Source organism: Ips typographus, linkage group LG12 (assembly GCF_016097725.1).
Source record: "Ips typographus isolate SLU linkage group LG12, UJ_Ityp_2.0, whole genome shotgun sequence".
In the NCBI taxonomy this organism is placed as follows: domain Eukaryota; kingdom Metazoa; phylum Arthropoda; class Insecta; order Coleoptera; family Curculionidae; genus Ips; species Ips typographus.
In genome coordinates, this window is record NC_138433.1 from 7,995,775 (window position 1) to 8,019,562 (window position 23,788).

The window sequence follows — 23,788 nt, forward strand, 5'->3', positions numbered from 1 at the left end:
CACTTGTCACTTGTCATAAAAGTTAGGAATGTTCTGTTACAACCTGTATTTTCTTATGTTTTTGTTTGTCTCAATAGCAATTTTTGAATTGCTAAAATGGAGAAAACTTGGACCATTGTTAAATTTAATGGAACAAGCAATGAAAGAGACTCAGTCGCAGCTTTGCCAACTATTTGGATTGATGGAGAATTCAAAATAGTGACCAGAATTTGACTGAAAAAGACTGTCAAAATGTGGTGTCCTTAAAACAAAATGGTAAGTTTGCGGATTTCATTAAGGTTGTTTTTTTAAAAGCTAATATCTTTTTGTAGCGCAAATAGATCACAGTAAAGCAGTTCCCACTACCGATGACGCAAGAATTGTTAAAGGTAAATTTAGGTTTGCTGCATTCCAGAGAATTAGTTACCTAATATTTACCCTCAAATTTACTATTAGTTTTATTAGTTTTACTGTTTAACCACAACATTTTTTGTTTGTTTTTAGACTCAGTATTAACTGAAGTTCTAAAACAAATATATTTTATTAAAAGTATTGCCATTAATCTGTCAAAGCATGTTAATGACTTGAAAAATACAATGGAAAGGGAAAACACCACGCATATAATGGACCAAAGAGAGCCTCATCTACTGTCAAATTTCAAAACTCCTCTAGAAACTACAGAGGAGTTTCTAAAAGTAGAAGAATTCTTAAAAGAAGACAATAATGACCTTAAGTTGGTAAGTAAAATTATATTAATTGGTAATCTAGATATCGTTATTAATTAAATTCTCAAACTGATTTGAAAACGCTAGAGATAATAATTGTTAGTTTTAATAGTTATCAAATATGTTTTTCTGCAAAAGTGGAAGACATAAATCAATTAATTTTATTTTTGTATCAACTTTCAGATATCTGAATTATGTTGCATTGGAGGAGGCAACTTGAGAGAATTTGTGCAAAGGACAATGCATTATTTAATTGACTATAAATTAGCTTCACAATATAGTTATTTGGGAAGAAGAACAAAGGAAAAGTTTTCCGATAAGAAAATTGCTGAAGTTGTAATAGGTAAGCCATTTTATTATCTCTGTGCTATTTTCATTTCATTATTATCTTAATAAAGCCATAAAATACAAACAAAATTAAATAAATAAAGCAGCAATAAATGCATGTGTAAGTATGGGACCTCGAAGACAGTAAGAGATACAGAGTTGGTCACGGGAGCAAAGTTTCGCAAATTATCATCATCAGTACTATTCTGCTTTAAAATTTGAAATATTCCTATTACTTTCAAAAACGTCCGAATGAATACGACATTTTTTAGCTTTCCTTCAATTTAAATAACTTTGAATAATTTACTGTTTTTGAGATCCCCATACTTTTTTTGACACGAATTTGTAGCACTTTGTAATGTTAATCACTACTAAATTAGACTAGTATTTTCAGATATACAGGTGTTGCATAAAAGCTGGACAAAGCGTTCGTCACTTTTTAAAAATGGAACACTTTTTATATTTATTAATGTTTAGCTTCTCCCTTTAATTAAAAGCAAATTTTGGGAAAAATGCTGCTTAAAAATTGAAATTTTAGAGTTTTAAAATGCGCAAGATTTTTTTAATTACTGAAGTTATAGGAAAATAGTTTATACTTATTTTCAATCTTAGTTTTTATAACCAAATTAAAGATGTCAATTCTGTTAAAAAAATTGTACTCTGGCTAAATGTGTCGTTCGTTTGACAAAATTTACTTACTATAAATAATGGGAGAATCTTAAAATAAAAAAATATACAAGGTGTTCAATTTAAAAAAAGTAAAAAACGCTTTGACCCGCATTTATGCAACCCTCTATAGCCGAAGTACTTTAAAAGACCTGATAATCATAAGGAAGTTCCAAATAAGATTTTTTTTAAAAAAATAAAAAATAACTGCAATAAAGGGACTTTTGTGACACCATTGCGTCACCCTGTATATTTATAACTTACTTTACTGACTAAATACACATTATTAGAATAAATTCTAGTGCAATAAAGTGCAGCAATTTGTACTGTGTGTGTGTGTAGCATTCTAATCTCAGAGTAATATACTCTGTGTACAATATAGCACTTTGTCATAAATATTTGGTTTTAGAGTCGGCAATCAGAGCAAAGAAGTGCACAGAGAAGAAAGATGCTGAAGCAGAACTTGCGCGATGGCTAAGAAGGGCTCCTGAAAAGAATAGAAAAAATAATTGGTTTAAAGTGTTTCATATTTGTATTTGTTGTTGTTTGTATGTCTTTTGTTTGTATCAATATTGGTATTTAAGTTCATTTAAGTTGCGACATGCACCTAATTAAAGTCGTTTGCAATATTTTAACATTTGGAGTTTTTTATTCAGCTTTTTTTTAATATACACGTACTTTTTACTGTACGTGGATACGTACACCGTACATCTCTACTGTACGTTTAATGGACGTCCGTTTTTGTAGACAATGAACTTAAAAAGTACGTACATAATACGTACAGCGGTGGGAGATGGACGTACTTTGGTCGTACGCTATATCCACTATGTACGTACTAAAAACGTAATTGGAATGTACTTGTGCTCATTGGGTATTTCTTTCTTTAGAATTTTACTCCATTATCCTTTTTTAGGTATATTAATAGTATATTATGTTATTAGGCGTAGAAAGAGGCGATTATTGTGCTGAGCTCGGAATTGTCCGATCGAAGCGAAGCTGAGGTCGACAACTGAGCGAAGCACAATAATCGCTTTCTACGTCCGTGTAACGTATACTATTTTTTTTTTTTCAAGCGGCATGTATACAGGGTACTATCACTCATTTCGGCGATTTAGGTCGCTTTACGGCTTCACTGAAACTTTATTTGACAATACAACAACGCAATTAGTAGTATTAGTACAAGGTGTTTGAATTTTGAATTAGTGTGCCATGGACATCACGATTTTTGACAGATAAAAACATAGGATGTGTATCGTTTCTTAGCCAGGTTAACCGATTAATTCGGACTGGTAAATATACATATTGTAACATAAAGATTACAGAGATCAGTCAGTGACCTTCCTCTGGGGAGACCCCAGAGTTCGGACGTTACTTAGGAAGAAATATACATGTCCAAGGATAGGTGTGCTAAAGGAGCACGCAAAAGGACAGAATATGAAGAAATGAAGCTAAGCGATGAAGTTTGCCGCTTAGAGAATACAGTGCCAAGAGAAGGCACTACGATGAGATGAAGCCTAGGTGAAGCGTTTCCACTTAGACGATGGTGCCAAAGAAGGGTACAATGAGCAATTTACGGAATTTCGCTTAATAAGGAAGGCAATAAGATAGACGCAACAGCAAGGTTGAAAGGTGACCCAATGTAACATTTGTGATATTTTAAAGTACACCCCTATCTCTACTATATTAAGCTATTATATTGTAATCTGGTGAAGAAATAAAGGACTCGTTCCACCACCTTTATACACCCTATAGCATTTAAGATTAACATTAGTATATGTAGACTTTATGTATAAGTTTCGCTTTTAGTGTTCGGGGCGAACACTTTCTAGGGGAGGGGCATGTAACATAAAGATTACACTAGGTGCCGTTACCCTAAGTTGCCCCGGTCTCCCCCAGTACAATGTTTGTGTCAGCAAGATTGGCGAATTGGGGTCATGATGTGGGTATAAATACTGCACCAAAAGCACGTACAGATCACCGAACTCTGGGGTCTTCCCCAGAGGGAAGTCACTGACTGATCTCTGGGTTAGTCTGGGTATGCCTATTGTGTAACGTAACGTGGAGCAGTAGGTGACCAAGTGCCACACCCTAGATCAGCCCTAGCAAAGGAAATAGTGTGGGCGAGCAGCTTAAGTTGCCGTTCCTACTTACCTCCCTTTGCTAGGTTCTTCACGTCTTTACCGGCTCGGTGAATGCCCTCGGACCTAAGTCTAGGGTTCATTCATCCCCGTTAAAGCGTCGCCCCCCGTGTTCCTTCTGCCCTATAACTTAATAAAAGTGGGTTACCTGTGGAATCCTGTGTATTCTTCCCCCTCAGCCCTTAATCTAGGTGGACTCGCATTTGCCCGAATCGAGTAGGGAAAAGTAAAGAGCGACCTGGAGGACGCCATAAAGCAACGGAGTCTATGCAGTGCAGATGAGCACAATAATATGTATAGTTTGTATTAATTTAGTAAAGGTAAAATTTAACTGAGTAATTGGGTATCGTAGAAATAAGTATATAATTTGCATAGTTGCAGTTTAGTAATAACTGTCTCAATTTTCTAAGCCAGTGACGCTATTTCTGACCTAAGTTCTTTGCTGAGACAGCAAAATAGTGCAAGTATCGTGTGTTTATTTAAAACTAGGTCAAGTGCAAGTACTTGATGTAGGATTCTTTGTTTATTAATTTAAAAAATATGTATATTGTTTATTTCAGTGGCCACCGGACGACCTGGTTGCGTCTATCAACGCATTGCCATATCTTTAAAGGAAGTAAAGCAGCAGGTCTTGGAGAAGCTGACATCTTCAGATGGGTCCCGCCACGACGGTTCTACTTACACCCATGTGCACCCAGAGTCTTTAATAAGTCGAGCTGAAGAAGCATCTCCAAATGGGCTCACGTTAATTAGGAAGAAGTATACATGTCCAATGATAGGTGTGCTAAAGAAGCACGCAAAAGGACACAGTATGAAGAAGTGAAGCTAAGCGATGAAGTTTGCCGCTTAGAGAATACAGTGCCAAGAGACGACACTACGAGGAGATGAAGCCTAGGTGAAGCGTTTTCACTTAGAAGATGGTGCCCAAAGGAGTATACAATACAATGTGCATTTGACGTAAATTTTGGCCAAAAAGGAGAGCAAGAAGATAGACGCAACACAAGGTTGAAAGGTGACCCAATGATAGGATTATTTTTTTTTGTGGCTGAAAACATTATCTAGGAATCGAGAAGTAGTTTTAAGGGAAAAGTGTTTATATTTTTGGAATAAAGTTTTTTCCATACCCTCTCTAGCAAATAAGCAACATCGGTTAATTTTAAGATTCATATGGAAAAAGGAAAGACGAGAAATTGATTTTGTAATATAGAATTTTAGTGTTCGGGGCGAACACTTTTGGGGGAGGGGCATGTAACATAGTAATTACACTATGTTCCGTACCTGCATTTGCTTCGGTCTCCCCCAATACCAGACTTATGTAAACAAGATCGGCGAATTGGGGTCATGATGTGGGTATAAATACAGCTTCAAAGCACGTACTAATCACGGAACTCTGGGGTCTTCCCCAGAGGGAAGTCACTGACTGATCTCTGGAATAGTCTGGGTTCACCATCTGTGTAGCTTTTAGTGGAGCAGGTGAAGCACCCGGGAATCAGCCTGTTAAAGGAAATAGCACGGGCGAGCAGCATTAGTTGCCGTACCGGCTTATCTCCCCTTAACAGTACCATAGCGTCTTATTCGGCGTGGTGAATGCCCTGGGACACTAGTCTAGGGTTCTATTCACCCCCGGTAAGCGTGCGCCCTCCGCGAACCTCTACAAACATTCCCACAGACACACCCACCGCACATCATGATCCTCGCCATCTTGGCAATCTGGGAGTAAGACCATTGTATCAATCATCATGAATAAAAGTGGATTACCGATACACCTGTGGTTTCCTTCCTCTGAGCTACCCCTTAACGCGACATGGTTAAGTTGCCGTTCCTACTTACCTCCCTTTGCTAGGTTCTTCACGACTTTACCGGCTCGGTGAATGCCCTCGGACCTAAGTCTAGGGTTCATTCATCCCCGTTAAAGCGTCGCCCCCCGTGTTCCTTCTGCCCTATAACTTAATAAAAGTGGGTTACCTGTGGAATCCTGTGTATTCTTCCTCTTCAACCAACCCTTAACGTGACATGGTGGAGGTGCCTCGTTGGATCCCCGTCTGTTAATCCTCACATTAGCAGACACACCCTCGCAGACGCTAAACAAGGGCACAAAGAAAAAGGGAATGATTGAAGACGGTACACTTCTAGGTCCACAAAATCTGGCAGCCCGCTTCGAATAAGGTACATAAGCTCAAGTGGAAGAAGATAAGATAAGACAAGGGCCAGAAGGGTAAGGAAGAAACATAGCGAAAACACAATGATAGGTTGTGGAAGAAAAAGGGCTAGCCTGCAGGCCCACAGTTGCTTGAACTGAGTAGGGCAATGTCAAGAGGGGCCTGTAGGACGCTCTAAGAAGGCAACATTTTTATAGCAGCATTAGCAGCACATTATTTTGGTATTATATTGGGTATGGTAAAAGGCAAATTTTCTTAATTAGGTTTCATAGAATAGGTGTATAGTTAGCGCAATTATTTATTTACAATATCTTGATTTCTAGGCCAGTGTCGCGATCCCTGACCTAAGTGTAGGTATGTGATGACCTAGCAAATTCGTGCAATTATGAAGTTCTAGGTTACAATAACAAAGTGTACTGGTTTACATAATGATTTTATTTATGTTTAAGAGATGTATGGCAAACAAAGTAATGATTGGAATCTTGTTTTATTTTTTTTAGGGTCAACCTGGCAATCTTGTTGCGTCTATCGATCAACTGCTACAGCCTTGTTGAAAAGCGAACTAGCCTTATGCCTTGGAGAAGCCGACATCTTCAGATGGGTCCCGCCACGACGGTTCTACTTACACCCGTGTGCACCCGAAGTCTTTAATAAGTCGAGCTGAAGAAGCATCTCCAAATGGGCTGACGTTAATTAGGAAGAAATATACATGTCCAAGGATAGGTGTCCTAAAGGAGCACGCAAAAGGACACAATATGAAGAAATGAAGCTAAGCGATGAAGTTTGCCGCTTAGAGAATACAGTGCCAAGAGAGGGCACTACGATGAAATGAAGCCTAGGTGAAGCGTTTCCACTTAGACGTTGGTGCCAAAGAAGGGTACAGTGAGCAATTTAAGTGAATTTTGCTTAATAAGGAAGGCAATAAGATAGACGCAACAGCAAGGTTGAAAGGTGACCCAATGTAACATTTGTGATATTTTAAAGTACACCCCTATCTCTCGCAAGCATTAAGAATAGGACTATATTAAGCTATTATATTGTAATCTGGTGAAGAAATAAAGGACTCGTTCCACCACCTTTATACACCCTATAGCATTTAAGATTAACATTAGTATATGTAGACTTTATGTATAAGTTTCGCTTTTAGTGTTCGGGGCGAACACTTTCTAGGGGAGGGGCATGTAACATAAAGATTACACTAGGTGCCGTTACCCTAAGTTGCCCCGGTCTCCCCCAGTACAATGTTTGTGTCAGCAAGATTGGCGAATTGGGGTCATGATGTGGGTATAAATACTGCACCAAAAGCACGTACAGATTACCGAACTCTGGGGTCTTCCCCAGAGGGAAGTCACTGACTGATCTCTGGGTTAGTCTGGGTCTATTGTGTAACGTAACGTGGAGCAGTAGGTGACCAAGTGCCACACCCTAGATCAGCCCTAGCAAAGGAAATAGTGTGGGCGAGCAGCTTAAGTTGCCGTTCCTACTTACCTCCCTGTGCTAGGTTCTTCACGTCTTTACCGGCTCGGTGAATGCCCTCGGACCTAAGTCTAGGGTTCATTCATCCCCGTTAAAGCGTCGCCCCCCGTGTTCCTTCTGCCCTATAACTTAATAAAAGTGGGTTACCTGTGGAATCCTGTGTATTCTTCCCCCTCAACCAACCCTTAACGTGACAATATATAACGGTTACGGAAAAAATATCATTCTCATAGAACAACGGAGATTTGAAGCCAGAAAACCTGAGCAAATGGCCGATAACATTTTTGAAAGCCTATTTTCAAGAACCGCGTTCCGTGTAAATTCGGAACGCGTAACCGTAATCGACAGATGACGCTAGACAGCCGTGATACGCCCTCTGTTAGACAACTTTGGAAATAGCTTCGTGTTGTTATCGTATTAGCCGTGTGGTTTCAATCAGTTTTTGTCTTACTGCGTCAGTCCGTTCGTTTATGTTGATTTTGAATTTGATCACAAATTTAGCCCTGACACCTTCAGGAAAACTGTATTTCAGAATAAGAACATGAAAGGATTGTATTGCAGAGCCAAGCCTGATAAGCCAATCAAAGCATAGTAAGTGTTGCATTAATTTCATCTGCTTTTTTCTAAATGCAACGCTTTTAGTCCGGATCAAGTTCTGGACATTATTTTTTTACGTCCTAGGATATGAAATAGCCTTTCTACGCCGGCAGTACAGGTACACATAGGCTTATTTTAGACCGCTTGAAAAAAAAAGTTATTTATTTTAACCATAAGCAGAAGGTACTATGTTTTAATCAAACTGTACCTAGTAGTACCATAACATTTTATGTACGTCAATCTAAACTTTCGTTGATTTAAAGCTGGGAACCAGTTTTTCTGGAGAGGGGGCATATGTCACGAATGGAAAATTTATTAATTTAAAGGATAGACTTATTATTTAAAAAATGTAAATTCATTAATTTGAAGCAGATATTCGAAGATGGAAAAATAATAAAATGCTCGAGGCAAGGTTACAGTCAGAATGCAAGTAGTGCATTATGTCTATTTTTAGCGATCACAAATCACCGCTACTACTATGCAGAGAAGTGAAAGCGACTCTCGAATAATTTCCAACTCCCAGTACGCAGAGCATACGAGGCAGTGAGGCGTTAAAGCGAATCGTCATCTGACGAAGAGCATTGGAATAATTTTATGCTTTTCAAATTTTCTATCCCCAGTCAAACGTCTTTCACTTCTAAAAAAAAAAGCGACACCTGCAAAAAGGCCAAATCTGCCCATAGGCAGATCAGAAATCGATTTTTCAGCAAGTCTGGCTTAAGTGACATGCACGGAAATCAGTACCAAACAGGATTTGTAGAATAAGCACTCTGCTGAAAAACCAGTTCTGATCCACATGCAAGAACAAGACGCTATTCCAGTTTCGGAGGTCAAAACAGACGATCTAGAATCAGAGGAAGTCAATTCGAGTAGAGTAATGAGAGTAGAGAGTAGAATTACAAGAGGCAGAGAACTATGTCCTTGATATTGATTTGCTTTGTCTGAAATTGCAAGGTCTTGAAAACATTTATCATGAAAATAGAGGTAAACAAGACAGTGATGATGGCTTCATATCCAGCAAACCTCATCTGATGAAGAACATGGGAATACGTCCCGCTTTTCGAATCTTCTATCACCATCCATTCCATTCCATTCCTAAAAATAACGACACCTGCAAAGAGCCCAAATCTAAGTGCTGATGTTTACGAAAGCCCTAACTCCCAGACAGATCAAAAGTCAGCTCCTCAGCAATCTGGAGAAGAAGCACTCTGCTGCTAAATCGTGTTTGAGTGCAGATAAGTCAACTGAAAAACTATCAATTATGGGTGACAGTGTTGACGTTAAACCGTCTACAAATGCATCAGGCAGTTTAGTTGAACGGCCAGTTAGTTTGTCTTGGACAAACTTACTCAATTTTGAAACCAAGCTTCAGCAATTATCTTCAAGCCAGAATTCTAAAAAACTCAATCTCGTGATGATAAAGCAAAATATTTACAGAAAGATCAACGTGACAACGCCGAAGCCTTTGGCGTATCGAAGGTATACTGCAGATGTAGTAAAGAATCTCGTTAATCTCGTAAAAAAAACCGCTTCAGAGGCTATTTTGATAGATTAATGGTCAAATTTAAAAAACAACGTTTATCCTGAATTGAGACAGCTGAGAATAGCTGCAGACTGGAACTCGAGTAAGCTTCCATTTGAAGTCAAACGGCAAGATTCCCGATACTCTTATTATGGTGTACAAGATAATGAAAGCTCCATATCATCCTAGTCGTCTGAATATCAAGAGGTTTTTGCAGATGACGTAGTCACAAATAAAAATTCAGAATCAAAGGAGAGCAAATCGACAGTAGACTATAGACAAAACTATAGCCTTGACGTTGAACTGCTTTATCTAAAAATGCAACGTTGTACAAAACTGTTGTGATAGCTTCATATCAACTAAAAACAACGTTCAGAAGACAGTTTGTCGATTAGTTTGCCTTATATCATCAATACAACAGTAACCAATAGTCAGACGAATTTATCATAGAAGAGGAACCGATAGTAAACCGAAAGGCTACAGACTATAGCCTTGATGTTAATTTACTTTGTCTGAAATTGCATTATTTAAAAGAATCTTATGAAAATAGAGCCAAAAATTTGCAAGAGTGTTATGATGGTTCCATATCAAGCAAAAACGAGGACAAAATTTACTCAAAAGGATTCCAGAAAAATTTTGTCAGTTATCGAAATACTACAAACTCACTTAATAGTTCATAAGACGGAACATCAAAACAACTGTAACTAATAACAAATCAGACAATGTAAGCTACATATCAGTCGAATTTATCCAAGAAGAACAGGCAGTGCCATCAGTTGACGACGTCGAAACGGAAGATCGAGTGTCAGAGGAAGTCAATTCGGAAGGATAAGCACAAAACGCTACAAACTATACCCTACTATAGCAAACTATTGATCGTGATTTGTTTTGTCTGAAATTGCAAGCTCTAACCGAGTCTTACGAAAATAGAGCCAAACAAGAAAGTGATGATGACACTAATACATCAACAAACTCACCACATAGTTCAGAAGAATTAGTTTGCCTTGTATAACCAATACTTCGCAATTATCCACAAGTCAAAATTGTGAAGAACTTAATCTGGACAAAGATTTCATTGACAAATAATATGTAACTAAAGTGATCAACTTGCCAATATCGAAGCTATTATATGTACTGAGACCAACCTGGGATCAAAAGAATACTGCAATGGTGGTAAAGGATATAGTAAACTACCGCTTCAAGAAGACAACAACAAACTCAAAAAACAACGTTTAGCATCAGCCAACTCTCAGTTGAGAATATTTGAATAGAGGAACATGAACCAACGTTCATTTGGAATGGAACATGTTACGGTTCAATTTCTTCCTTAGGGACTTACCTGGTAGTTTTCTAAATTTTCGTCTAATAAGTGTTCATTAAATTCATATTTCGTTAAATTAATTTGTTTACTACTGAAGTTTTGAGGTTAAGCCGGTTTATCCTAAATTTTCATTAGTTTTGTTTTTCCAAGTCAGTTCATAGATGGCGCTGCGGGTCCTTTGTTAACTGGTTAATTTCATCTTGCTGCTGTCAGTGGGCTGTCCTTGTCAGAGGTCTGTCCGTCAGTTTCAGTCTGGCTGTCAGTGTGTTTGTTTTCATTAGTTTTCCGGTTTTGTCTGCTTTTCTATAAGCTAAAGTGCTTTCTAGAATATTCTAGCGTCATTAATTCCCCGCCTGGTTTCCGGCCTGCAGTTAAAATTATCCATGGGAAACCTAGGCACAGCCAGAGGCAGGGATCGGTTGAGCGGGCCAATAGAGATATTGAGGAAGTGTTATCGGCCTGGATGGATGAAAATAAAACTAAAGACTGGCCTGTAGGAATAAAATTTATCCAGTTTAAGAAAAACCATGCGCTTTACTACATTCGCATTAATACATTCTGGTAAGTTTTGTTATGCATGATAGCGAACTGCGGAGTTCGAAAATAGTTTTATCGCCAATATTATAAACATTTTGTTTAAAAGGAATCTATGTTCGGATGTCCACCTCGGGTGGAATTAGCCCAGCTGGAATTTCACATGTAATATACAATTTGACCACTGAGGAAGATGTAGAAAATTTGCGAAAAGAAATGGAAGAAGAGCCTAACGAGCTTGAGACTCATACCACATTTAATTCGCCTAGGGAAAGAAAACATGAAGAAGACACAGCTCCTGAAAATCTTCAATTGGAAATTCAATTTGCTGAGGCAGTAAATGCTGAAAGTGTGCCGGAACCCAGTAAGTTTATTTAATAAAACTGATGTTATTATTTCGAATTTGGCTTAACAAATAACATTCTATTTCATTATGGTTGTAGCGTACGAAGAGAGAATAAGAGTTTGCAACCAGTGCTCTACAGTCTTAGATCTCAAAGAAGAAGTTAATATTGACGGAAAATATCTTAATTGCGAACGACAGGAAAACATTACTTATGAGCGTAAAAGATCGAGAGAATCTTTGGAAAAACAAGCAAAATGCTGAAGCTCTCCGATCAAAAATTCTCCGAGGTTCAGGTTGGAACTACGGTTCGTGTACCATACCGAATGTAGACAGAGCTCGTGGTTCGCCCCGTAATGTATTGGCTGTTATCAGTAGTGTAAATGATGGTCTTTATAAGCTTTGTGAGTATGCGATTAAAATGTATACCACATAATAATTTTGAGATTTTAGGTACTGTCCAAGGCGTTTTAAAGCATATGTTCACCAGGTCTGAGTTTAATCCTTGCATTGAAAAGTTTATTTTACTGGAGAACCTCAGCGATTCCATAAAAAATAAAGAAATTTCCCCTAGAGAAGTTGCAGCTGTAAATTGTATTTTAGGGGCGCAGGGCTACAAGCGTTGTCACTGCAAGGGTGGATGTAAAAACAATAAGTGTGCATGTCGCGCAAATAAGAAAATTTGCAACTCGAAGTGCCATAAATCTCTCTCTTGCCACAACAAAAATGATTAGTTTTGGATAAATTTAATGTCATTTTGTTTTGTTGTTTATTTACCTACTGCAACGGTTCACCTTTGATACCTCAGTGATCAAAAAAAAGGAGACTATCCAGTCCTTCTTATTGATTATCGTTAATGGCCGGTAAATGTGTTTAAGATGAAAATATTAACAACATTACCAACCTATCGAAACGATATTAGCGAGCAAAAATGAATATTTACGACTAGGCCGGGTCATTATCCTCATTGTCCAATTATCGTCTTTATCCGTAGCATATAGGTATATTACAAACCTACAAGCTTGCGCTTCTTCTTTGGAATACAGGCATGCATCATACACACTCAATTTAAAGTGTGTATGTCTTAACACGAACAGTACCCAATTTCGTTCATTCGAAAAACAGAGCTATCTCCCAGCCAGGAGTCCCAGGACGGCCGTTTCGGTTCCTACAAACCTCACCAGCTGGGCTGTAGGGATACCGATTTTTGATCGATTCTACAAATGAATCGACTAATCGTTACCCTTCAACCGATTTTTTTAATCGATGTTCCAAGCGGCGATTTTAAAACCGAGAATCGATTTTCTTTGGCGATTATAAAACAAAAATAGTTTTTAAATGTTTTTATTAAAAATAGAGACTAAAAATATAATTAGAAGGAAAGCTTAGCTCTATAGGAACGAACACGGTATGTGTGACGTGTGACGTGACGAGTAGGTTAAATGATCTGAGTTAACCGGGATCTGTAACCACGTGATATTGGTTTTGTTTGTCAATAAGGTAGTCATGTGACATATGATATGGTATAACATAACCTATTAAGTTTAGCAAACGGAGCGAAACTGGCATTGATGACATTTGAAAATTCCTTATGTTCAGGTTTAGGCAGTGATTTTGTATAGAGTATAGATGCAGCTATGCCTAATGCCTATACCTCTTAATGGCAGGCTATGTTACGGACATGCCCAAAATATTTTTTTCTACCCGTCTCTTTCTACGTTGTAGAATTGCATTCTATCCATCTCTTATCGTACCCCGGTCCCCACTTAACGTTCGAACAAAGAGAGATCATACGCGTTGTTTACATTTTTAAACACCATCTGGCATTCTGGCGTCCTTTCCTTTATCCGTTTTTATTCGGATTTCGGTATTTCCGTATTCCTTTGTTTGGTACCATGTTGTACGTTGTAGTGTATTTGTGCTTTTTGTTGACCTAAACGCGATACAGCACCAATATTGCATGTTGGTAGTGGAGTGCAATTAAATTCTAGTGATAGAATTATAGATAGTGAATTATAGAAGTTTTGTCAGTGGTTGAGCAGGACCATGATTACTTTGAAAGCTTACTGACGTTATCACATTTTGTCGAAGAAATTGATATGTATATTGCCGGATTTGTTGTAAAAAAGTATATATAAAAATTGAGTGCAAAATATTGTCACAAGTAGATTTTCGTTAATAACTTAGTCAGCAAAAAATCAACCATTGACCGAAACAAGTCATTGACTTTGACTCGAATTAAAAAATAAGCAATCGAACCTTTTAGAACGGATGCTAGCTAAGGTGTTGCAATCGCCAGTCAGCAATAAGTCATCAATTGTTCGGACAATGATCCAAGTGCTTAGAAAAGCAATTAAGAAATTGAACTGACTAAGGGATCGCAATACCTTACAATAAATAAAAATTATCCGCGAAACTAAACGGTTCGGTCGCGACAGTTAAGGGAACTCTACCCTGACACGTACCCTCGGTCCAAAATGGTTTGTGCATTTATTATCATGTAAGTACAAACTTGTAATTTATAAATAAGCCAATTGTGTCTGACAATGTGTATAAAATCAGTCTTCAACTTTACTTGTTTCTCTCTATGAATAAACGTTGTTGTTTTTGTTATCGAATCTTTGAGTTTTACTTGACTACGACCCCAGCCTACACGTCCCCGCGTTACGACTAAAAATTAGATCGTGAAAGCTTGGTGGAGGCGCCGGGTAGATCAATTAGTATGTATAACTTAAAAGAAAAAAGTTTGAACTATGAAAGAATATACAGAGTTAGTAAATAGGTAAGACAGGTTAGACGACCTTAATAACAACGTTTGTCCAAAAAAAATGTTTGTTTGTTAAAAGGGCTAGTGACTCAAATAAGATCTTTGAAATAAGAAGAATCGAAACTTCCTAAAAGTTCTAGTTAAAAGTAAAAATTAAATCCAAAAATGCGTTCAATTTTTTTGTTTGTTTGTTAAGAAAACTAGCGAATATGAAACAAAAGAAATAATCGAACTCGTATAAACACCTGATAACGTAGCTTAGTTTTGTATAATTAAAGTAACACATAGAGTTTGTTCTTACAAGCGACCTGTTAAAACGAAATAAAGGGTTCTTATTATGTTGCGGTGATGTAAACATGCACAACAATGATTTGTGTTCTTATAGCGACTTCAGCTATTACGTTGTGTACTTATGAGTGTTAGGTGCACATTACTCCTAAAATGGGATGAAAATACCCCTAGATTGGGATGAATTTACCCCGTGCAACGGGATGATGTATAATTATTTTGATGATGTCGCAGCGTGTTTAAATAATACAGAAATGTCTGTATTGGTAGAGGTACATTTATTTTAGATGGCACATGGCAATTCTGTTTGCTGTATGTGTAAATGAGGGCCGTAAAAGAATTTTATAAGAACAAACCCAATGTTAAAGTTGAAAACGGGAAAATAAAAGACTAATATAAACATGTTTACAAAAAGCTCGTTTCGTGTCTCTTTTAATCAGATGAAAATTATTACGCGATTGTGAAAAAGGTGTATAAAACAACTACATTTGTCTAAACTTTCATGTATCGAAGATTCCCAATACTGACTGTTAACGATTCAAAAACGCGCGCGAAGCTCAAAGTGTCCGTCCCTCCGCGATGAAAATGGAACCGACCTCTCGCACGGGAATGAACGTGAAGAAGTGCGTGCACATGCTTTGTCTTTTGTCTGCCGTCGGCCATTAAGCAGTAAACATTACATTAGCGTGGCTAATTTAGTAAATACAGTCCATTTTTTTAGTCAGTTTAGAAGCTTGTTTTATTTTACCACAACCAGAGAACATAACAGCATCTAATGCATTTTCATGATCCATCGATCCGGATATTATCAAGCAAATTAATAAAATCAAGTTAGTAGTGTACGTGTTGGTAGTCGGTAGTAAAAACATAGTTGCATGGCCGGCGGTGCTTCATATATTGGTAAGTCCCCATCCTTTTTTTAGTATTATCATTATTTTCCTTGATTTCCTGGTAAATTAACATTGAATTGATTTGTGCTTGCATTCTAGTGTCCATACTATTTTGTATGTTGTTAAACCAGGTTTTGGAAAGAGATAGCGAGTGTTTAGACTATTATTTAGTATTTTTGTTAGAAGTTATCAGGGCTGAGGGGGTTTATTTCCAATAAAGTAGGCACAGTTAGCAAACGGTCTGTTTTTGTTTAAAGATGGGTAAAAAAACTAAGACAGACGTACCTAGTCCGTCCACCGGTGTGGACTTAGATCGATTAGTGAGGCAAAAGAATCAGTTAACGGGTCAATTAGATAGATTTTCCGACTTCTTATATGCAATCAGTCAACCTGCAGTTCAAATAAATGAATTGCAAATGCGTATTTCTAAAATAGGAAATTTATTGGAAAGATTTGAAGAAATTCAATTAGAAATTGATATTTTGGATCCAGAGCCTGAGGATGGTAATGACGATCAAAGTAGCTTTGAAAAGCGATTCTATAGTCTAGTTTCTATTGCAAATAAGCTGGTTAGTGATTTTACTAGTCCTTTGGTTGCTGCTACTCATTATATTCCTCAACCAGACGTGAATATTGGTGGTAGTAATACAGTACTAGGTAGTACTAGATTACCAAATTTAGAATTACCAAAATTTAATGGAAACTTTGAGAAATGGTCGCAGTTTTCTGAAACTTTCCAAACGTTAGTTCACAATAATCAGCATTTAGACACGATTCAAAAGTTTTATTACTTATTAGATAGCTTAGAGGGCCCTGCTAGAGAACTTTTAGATTGTTTAGAAATGAAACGTGACAATTACGCAGTTGCTTTAGGATTATTAGAAAATCGCTACCAAAATAAGCCTGTCATAATACAGAAACACATCAAAGCACTAGTTGACATGCCACCAATAAGTAATGCATTGCCTAATTTGTTGCGAACTATAAATGACTCAATGGAAAAACATGTTAGGGCCTTAAAGGCACTAGGCGAGCCAGTAGAACAATGGGATAGACTGCTGATATTCATTTTAAGTAGGAAACTAGATATTGAATCCAAGAAAGAATGGGAGGAAAAAACAATTTCTGTTTTTCATCGAGATCCAACTTTAAGTGACCTAACAAAGTTTTTAAGCAATAAATCTTTAATTCTAGAAACTGTTGAAACAAACATAAAACCCGTCAATTCCCGTTTTAAGTCCGATGTTAAAGTGGGTAGAGTTTGCAACTATACTTTCGAGCGAGCATCAGGCTCTCAGCTTAAATGTGAAGTATGCAAGGGTTCACACTTTGTTTATAATTGTAGGCAGTTGCTGTCACTGTCAATTTCAGAACGGTCAAATGAAGTTAAGAGACTTAAACTTTGCTTTAACTGCTTACGTTCTAGTCATTCATCGAGAGACTGCACATCTGGTACCTGTAGAAAATGTGGAAGCTCCACAATACCCTATTGCATCTAGATTCTAATAGTTCTCGAGATGTTCATAGAAATATTGGAACTACTAACAATTCAGATAGTGTTCATGTTAGTTTAGAAACGTCAGGAGAACGAGATGAACCCGTAGTTGTGGCAACATCGGTTAGTAAGTCGAAAAAATTATCGCAGGTGTTGTTAACAACGGCAATAATTTTTATTAAAAATAGACAGGGTTCATTTATAAAATGTCGAGCTTTATTAGACAATGCATCTCAGTCGAACTTTGTCACTTCTGAATTAGCTGACAGGTTGCAGGTGACTCAACAACGAGTGAATATTCCTGTGACTGGAGTTAATCAAATATCGACTAAAATACGATCTAAATTACACTCTGTAATAAAATCGTGCTACAATAACTTCCAGGCTGATCTAACATTCCTTGTACTAGACAATATCACTTCTAACCTTCCAATTAGAACATTTAGTGTTGCGGAACTCAACATACCACCAAATTTGCAGTTGGCTGATCCTAGCTTCAATGTTTCTTCTAACATAGACGTTTTGTTAGGTGCAGGTTTGTTTCTTAAATTGTTGTGCGTAGGACAAATAAAATTGGGTGATCAGCAACCAATTCTACAGAAAAGCGTGTTAGGCTGGTTAGTTTCAGGAGAGATGTATGAATCCTACCAAGACTACAGTGATTCAGTGCTAGTTTGTCACACAACTACAAATCAGGATTTAGAAAATCAGTTAGAAAGGTTCTGGAACATTGAGGAATGTGAGCCTAAAAGATTTTTCTCTAAAGAAGAAGTTGAATGTGAGGAGGATTTTGTAGAAAATTATGCTAGGGATAAAACCGGTAGGTTTAATGTAGCTTTACCACTCAAGGACGATGTGAACCGATTAGGAAATTCCTTTGAAAGTGCACTAAATAGGTTTCACAGCCTAGAAAAGAAGCTTTCACGGAATTCTTCGTTACAAAAGCAATATGTAGAATTTATGCAAGAGTATATGAAGCTAGGTCATATGACGCAAATAGAACCGGACAACGAAAATGTTACGTCTCCTATATTCTACCTACCTCACCATGGTGTGATAAATAGTGATAGTTTAACTACTAAAATGCGAGTGGTGTTTGATGGTAGCGCTAAAAGTGCTAGTGGACTATCACTAAATGATGTACTGAAAGTTGGTCCAACCATTCAAGAAGATCTATTAAACATATTAATTAGATTCAGGCAGTTTGATGTAGTATTGACCGCGGACATTGCCAAAATGTATCGACAGATAAATGTCACTGAAGCACATAGAGACTTGCAACGAATCCTATGGAGGTCAGATCCATCCCTTGAAATTGAACACTACCAGCTAAATACTGTAACCTATGGCACTGCTTCAGCTTCATTTTTGGCTATTCGCTGTTTGCATCAAATTGCTATTGATATTGAGAAAACAAGACCCGATATTAGTCAAATTATTAACAAAAATTTCTATGTTGATGATCTAATTCTGAGTGTGGAATCTGAGGAAAGGGCTTTAGATGTTGTTAGTCAATTGTCCAATATTCTGAATCAGTATGGTTTCCCACTCCGAAAATGGTCAAGCAATAAGGAAAATATACTAAAGGAAATGATACAGAGATAGGCTACATGATATCCGAGGGAGATTGTAAGAAAACTTTAGGAATTTATTTTAATTCTACTTCAGATTTTTTAGAATATGTTGTTAAGACAAGTAATTCAAGAAAGGATCATTTAACGAAAAGAGTAATATTGTCTTTTATTTCTCAGATTTTCGATCCTCTTGGATTGGTAGGCCCAATAATCGTTAGAGCTAAAATTTTCTTACAAAAATTGTGGGAAATGGGGCTAAGTTGGGATGAAACGATCCCAATGGAGCTGTTCACTAGTTGGACGCAGTTTTACTTGCAATTAGACGCACTAAATGAAATAAAAATTCCAAGACAAATTTTAATTAGTAATCCAACAAAAATATCAATACATGGTTTCTGCGATGCCAGTGACCTCGCATATGGTTGTGCCTTGTACTTGAGATCAGAGAATAGTCTCGGTGAACTTTGTGTTCGTCTTATTTGTGCTAAGTCTCGAGTTGCACCGATAAAGAAACTAAGTATTCCACGGCTAGAGTTAAGTGGAGCTTTGTTGTTATCGAAGCTAGTTCATAGGGTTGTTAATGCCTTGGATGTTAATGTAGATCAGGTATATCTGTGGACTGACTCCACGATTGTATTATTTTGGTTAGCTGAGCAACCAAGTAACTGGAAAGTCTTTATAGCAAACCGAGTGGCCGAAATTCAAGCTATTACTAAACATTACCAGTGGGGTCATGTAATTTCACAAGAAAATCCTGAGTCCAACCGAGTCAATTAAAAACACTAGATATATGGTGGCAAGGGCCCAGTTGGCTATCAACTGATCAGGTCAATTGGCCACAAAACCATATATAGAAGAATTAAAATTAGTTTTTGCAAGTGTCATTGAAGATTTCGATTTGTTTAATAAGTTTTCTAATTTATTTAAATTATAGAAGGTAGTAGCATTTTGTCTGAGATTTTTTAATAATTTAAAAACTAAACAGGGTGATAGATTGGTTGGTGATCTTTCAGTCGTGGAATTAGATAAATCTCTATTAGTATTGGTATGCATTATGCAGAGGCAAGTTTTTAGGGAAGAATTAACAACCCTAGAATTATCCAAACCATTGTCAAAGCATTGTTCTATAAGTTCATTGGATCCATTTTTGGATAAAAATGGAATAATACGAGTAGGTGGTAGACTGCGCAATGCAAATATGACTTATTCAGAGCGATTTCCTATTATTTTGGGTCAAAAACATATACTAACCAAACTAATTATACTGGATTATCACCACAAACAGCTACATGCAGGTTCACAAGCATTATTAGCCTCGCTGCGAACAAAATATTGGATAGTTAACGGTAGAAGCGCTGTTCGAAGTGTACTTTGCAAATGCATAACTTGTTTTAGGGTGAGTCCTCAGGTTCTGAGTCAAAAAATGGGTAATTTGCCCAAGGACAGGGTGTTGCCAAACCGTCCCTTCTTAATATCCGGTGTTGATTTAGCTGGGCCATATAACTTAAAGGACGGAAAACTTCGAAACAGGGCAATTGTTAAGGGATATATGTGCTTGTTCATTTGCTTCACTACTAAGGCTACACATATTGAACTTGTAGGTGATTTAAGTTCAAACTCGTTCTTGAATGCATTAAAAAGATTTGTATCTCGGCGTGGTCTATGCTCTCGATTATACTCAGACAATGCAACCAATTTCGCAGGAGCCAATAATGAGCTTCAGAAGATTTCGCATTTTTTATCCAACTTAAACAACAACAATGACTTTAGAAATTTTTGTCTTACGTTTAGCATTGATTGGAAATATATCCCTCCGCGATCACCTCATCATGGGGGATTGTGGGAATCGGCCATAAGGTCCGCTAAATATCATCTTTCCAGAATACTGAATAATAATACATTGACTTTTGAGGACATGCTCACTTTGCTGGCACAAGTTGAGTCTGTGTTAAATTCTCGCCCACTATACCCTTTGTCCAATGACCCAAAAGATCTCCTAGCTCTTACCCCCGGTCACTTCCTTATTGGGGACTCTCTAAATGCCATTCCACAAAAAGATGTAACCGACATACCTTCAAATAGACTTCAGCAGTATCAGCTACTACAGAAAATGTTCCAACTATTTTGGTTCCGATGGTCATCCGAATACTTGTCCCTCTTGCAACAGCGCTATAAGTGGAAGCAGCCAATCGGGAACATCCAAGAAGGAACATTAGTGGTCATAAAGGAAGATGGTGCAGCTCCCCTCAACTGGAGGTTAGGTCGTGTAGTGGCAGTTCACCCTGGTCCGGACAATTTAGTTCGCGTAGTGAGTGTCCAAACTGTGAATGGTATTTTAAAGCGTGCCGTTCAAAAGGTTTGTCCACTACCAATAGACACTTTGCCAGAGCACAATATGAGCCGGTCAGATGAAACCAACTCATGAACCTAAATTTAAGCGCAACTCATCACTAGTTTAAGTGTTCTTTCATGTTTATTTTTCTTCGTTTGAAGACCTATTGTTAATATAAATTTTATGTAGTTGTTGAAAGATAAATCTTTCAAGGCCGGCGGTTATGTTAACGATTCAAAAACGCGCGCGGAGCTCAAAGTGTCCGTCCCTCCGCGATGAAAATGGAACCGACCTCTCGCACGGGAATGAACGTGAAGAAGTGCGTGCACATGCTTTGTCTTTTGTCTGCCGTCGGCCATTAAGCAGTAAACATTACATTAGCGTGGCTAATTTAGTAAATACAGTCCATTTTTTTAGTCAGTTTAGAAGCTTGTTTTATTTTACCACAACAAGAGAACATAACAGCATCTAATGCATTTTCACTGACAGCAACCGGTTATGCGTTACTTTGGAAGTTTTCTTATTGGTTGTATTTATTATTCACTTTAAATCCATTACTTCTTGTATTTTTACGTTTCCTCAAAGCACATTACACTCACATTTCGTTGAATGAATACATTTGATCAACTTTTTAGTATAACTAAATTATTTTTATCTTAAATAAACTGCCAGACTAAGTTCGGCTCGGACGAGGGTACGTCGAGGGGTACGTGTAACACGAGGCAAAACGATCAGCCACCAAGGTAAAATAAGGTAGTAATAGCGTCAACCTTAGTAGCTGCCGCGAGAGCAGACTAAAAAGGGGAAACATCATCTGAATATGTACATGTTTTCTTTTATACTACTTGTGCGTAAAAGAAAACATTTTTATACTACTTGTGCGTGCCTCACTCTTTTCATAATTATTATAGCACATAAACTCATAAAATACGTAGTAAACTGCAGGAAAAGCAGACGCCTCGGAAATTCGAAATCTCATATAGAAGAGAAAGAAAGAATTGAAATGACTAAAATACGCGAAAATAAAAGCTCTACATAATCAAACATTTTTACGCTCGAATTAAAAGAAAATAAAGAATTACGCTCACTGTCCCAAGGCGAAACAGTATTAGCCCAAATTGAGTGTACTAAAGTTGTTACGTACGAAATGAGATTTCGTCCGTAACTCGTTTAGTTTGTATTTTTAATGTCCATGAGCCTAGTTACACTAGTAGATTGATTCCGATCGCTTAATAGATCTATTTGCACTTTGTGCAAACTTTGTGCACTACAGCACCCGAACTGCCGACATCTGACCTAGGTTCTGAGCGTTGTGGCACGTGTGTGACTTCTGGGGGCTTTCCGACCAGAGATCTAAGGGCTTTCCGACCAGAGATCTGAGGGTTTTCTGACCAGAGATCTAAGGGTTTTCTAAACTTTCCAATCGAGGATTGAATAAACCTATCCGGGACTGCTCCGTCCAGAGTTTTCCGGACCAACGTGTTGGAAAAGCCGACCAGCAGCCACAGAGTTTTAGAAGGTCAGAGCCTCAGTCAGAGTTGAACCACCAGGTCAATTCCTTACTTGATTTAGTTTAATTCAATTTTTTTTAGTTTATATTAGTTTGCTTTAAACAACTTCAACACTTGTCATTACCTCTGGTCACCTTTTTGGTTGCCGGAACAAGTGTTGAAACTGTTTGTTCGTTTTCCCTGGTGTTCTGCTGTTTTCTGCCTTAGGTACCTGTCACCAGTCTCTGGACCCCATTTCCTACCTGGAAATCAGCGGTGGCCACTACTGACTACTGGGGAGAGGATACTGGAGGTTCCAGGACCCAAAAATGTCTTTAAAAACTGGTAAGGACAGTTAGAGACAGTTTGGCACTGGAAAAACTTTTCCTGTTTTTTTAATTTTAAAATTTAACTTCAATTTTGTTTTTTTAAATTTCCTTTAAATTTGTCAATAATTTGGTTCTAGGCAACCTTGTAATTTTTGTAAGTTGTAAATATTGTGATATCTATATATGTTAACGCTCATATGCGTCCGTAATATAAGTTTGGCAACCGCGGCAACGTGTGGAGTCGCATCCTTGGCTTTGCCGCCGAAGTAGACTACCGTGGAGGGGGATTCGGCATCGCGAAGTCGTGTAAGAAGGTGAAAAAGGTGTTCATGGAACACGTTGTTGTTTTTGGGGTTTGATTAAACCGTTTGAAAATTGAATCGATGGTGTTTTAATTAGCACGTTGGAAAGTTAATGTGTAGAAATGTCAGTCTTCGCCCTAGAAGCTTTGACATAAAGTTTTGGTCCTGATCGAGCCGGATTAGTCAAGTTGGTTGCCGATTAATCCAGTCCAGTTCGTTTGCTGATTAGTCCAGTTGGTTGGGGATTAATCTAGCCTGGTTGTTTGGCTACACTACAGTCTACACCACATTGATCCAGTTGGTTTTGGGATCGTTCGAGGTTAGAAAACAAGGAAAACAAGCAGAAGGACGTTGGAGGTTGAAATAAAGCTAGAACGTGATAGAAAGGGTCGTGATCGTGAGTATATCGTATCCTTTTGCCCATTTATTATTCCTTTTCATATTTAATTTCATTGTGGCTTGTATTTTGTGCCGATCGTTTGGAAAACTGGTTCATACTTGCGCCTACTTACGGGCAAGTGTGAGTGCATTTTG

The 23,788-nt window shown here is 37.7% G+C and overlaps 1 protein-coding gene across 1 annotated transcript; it reads left to right on the forward strand.

The window, feature by feature from the left end:
- The first annotated feature begins 317 nt into the window (after positions 1 to 317).
- On the forward strand, positions 318 to 2,332 carry LOC145736495 (uncharacterized). The gene is made up of 4 exons (XM_081990943.1): positions 318 to 368; positions 484 to 716; positions 888 to 1,047; positions 2,107 to 2,332. Exons 2-4 carry the CDS (start codon positions 576 to 578, stop codon positions 2,310 to 2,312), a joined length of 507 nt encoding a protein of 168 aa, XP_081847069.1. The 5' UTR covers positions 318 to 368; positions 484 to 575; the 3' UTR covers positions 2,313 to 2,332.
- The last annotated feature ends 21,456 nt before the right edge of the window (positions 2,333 to 23,788 follow it).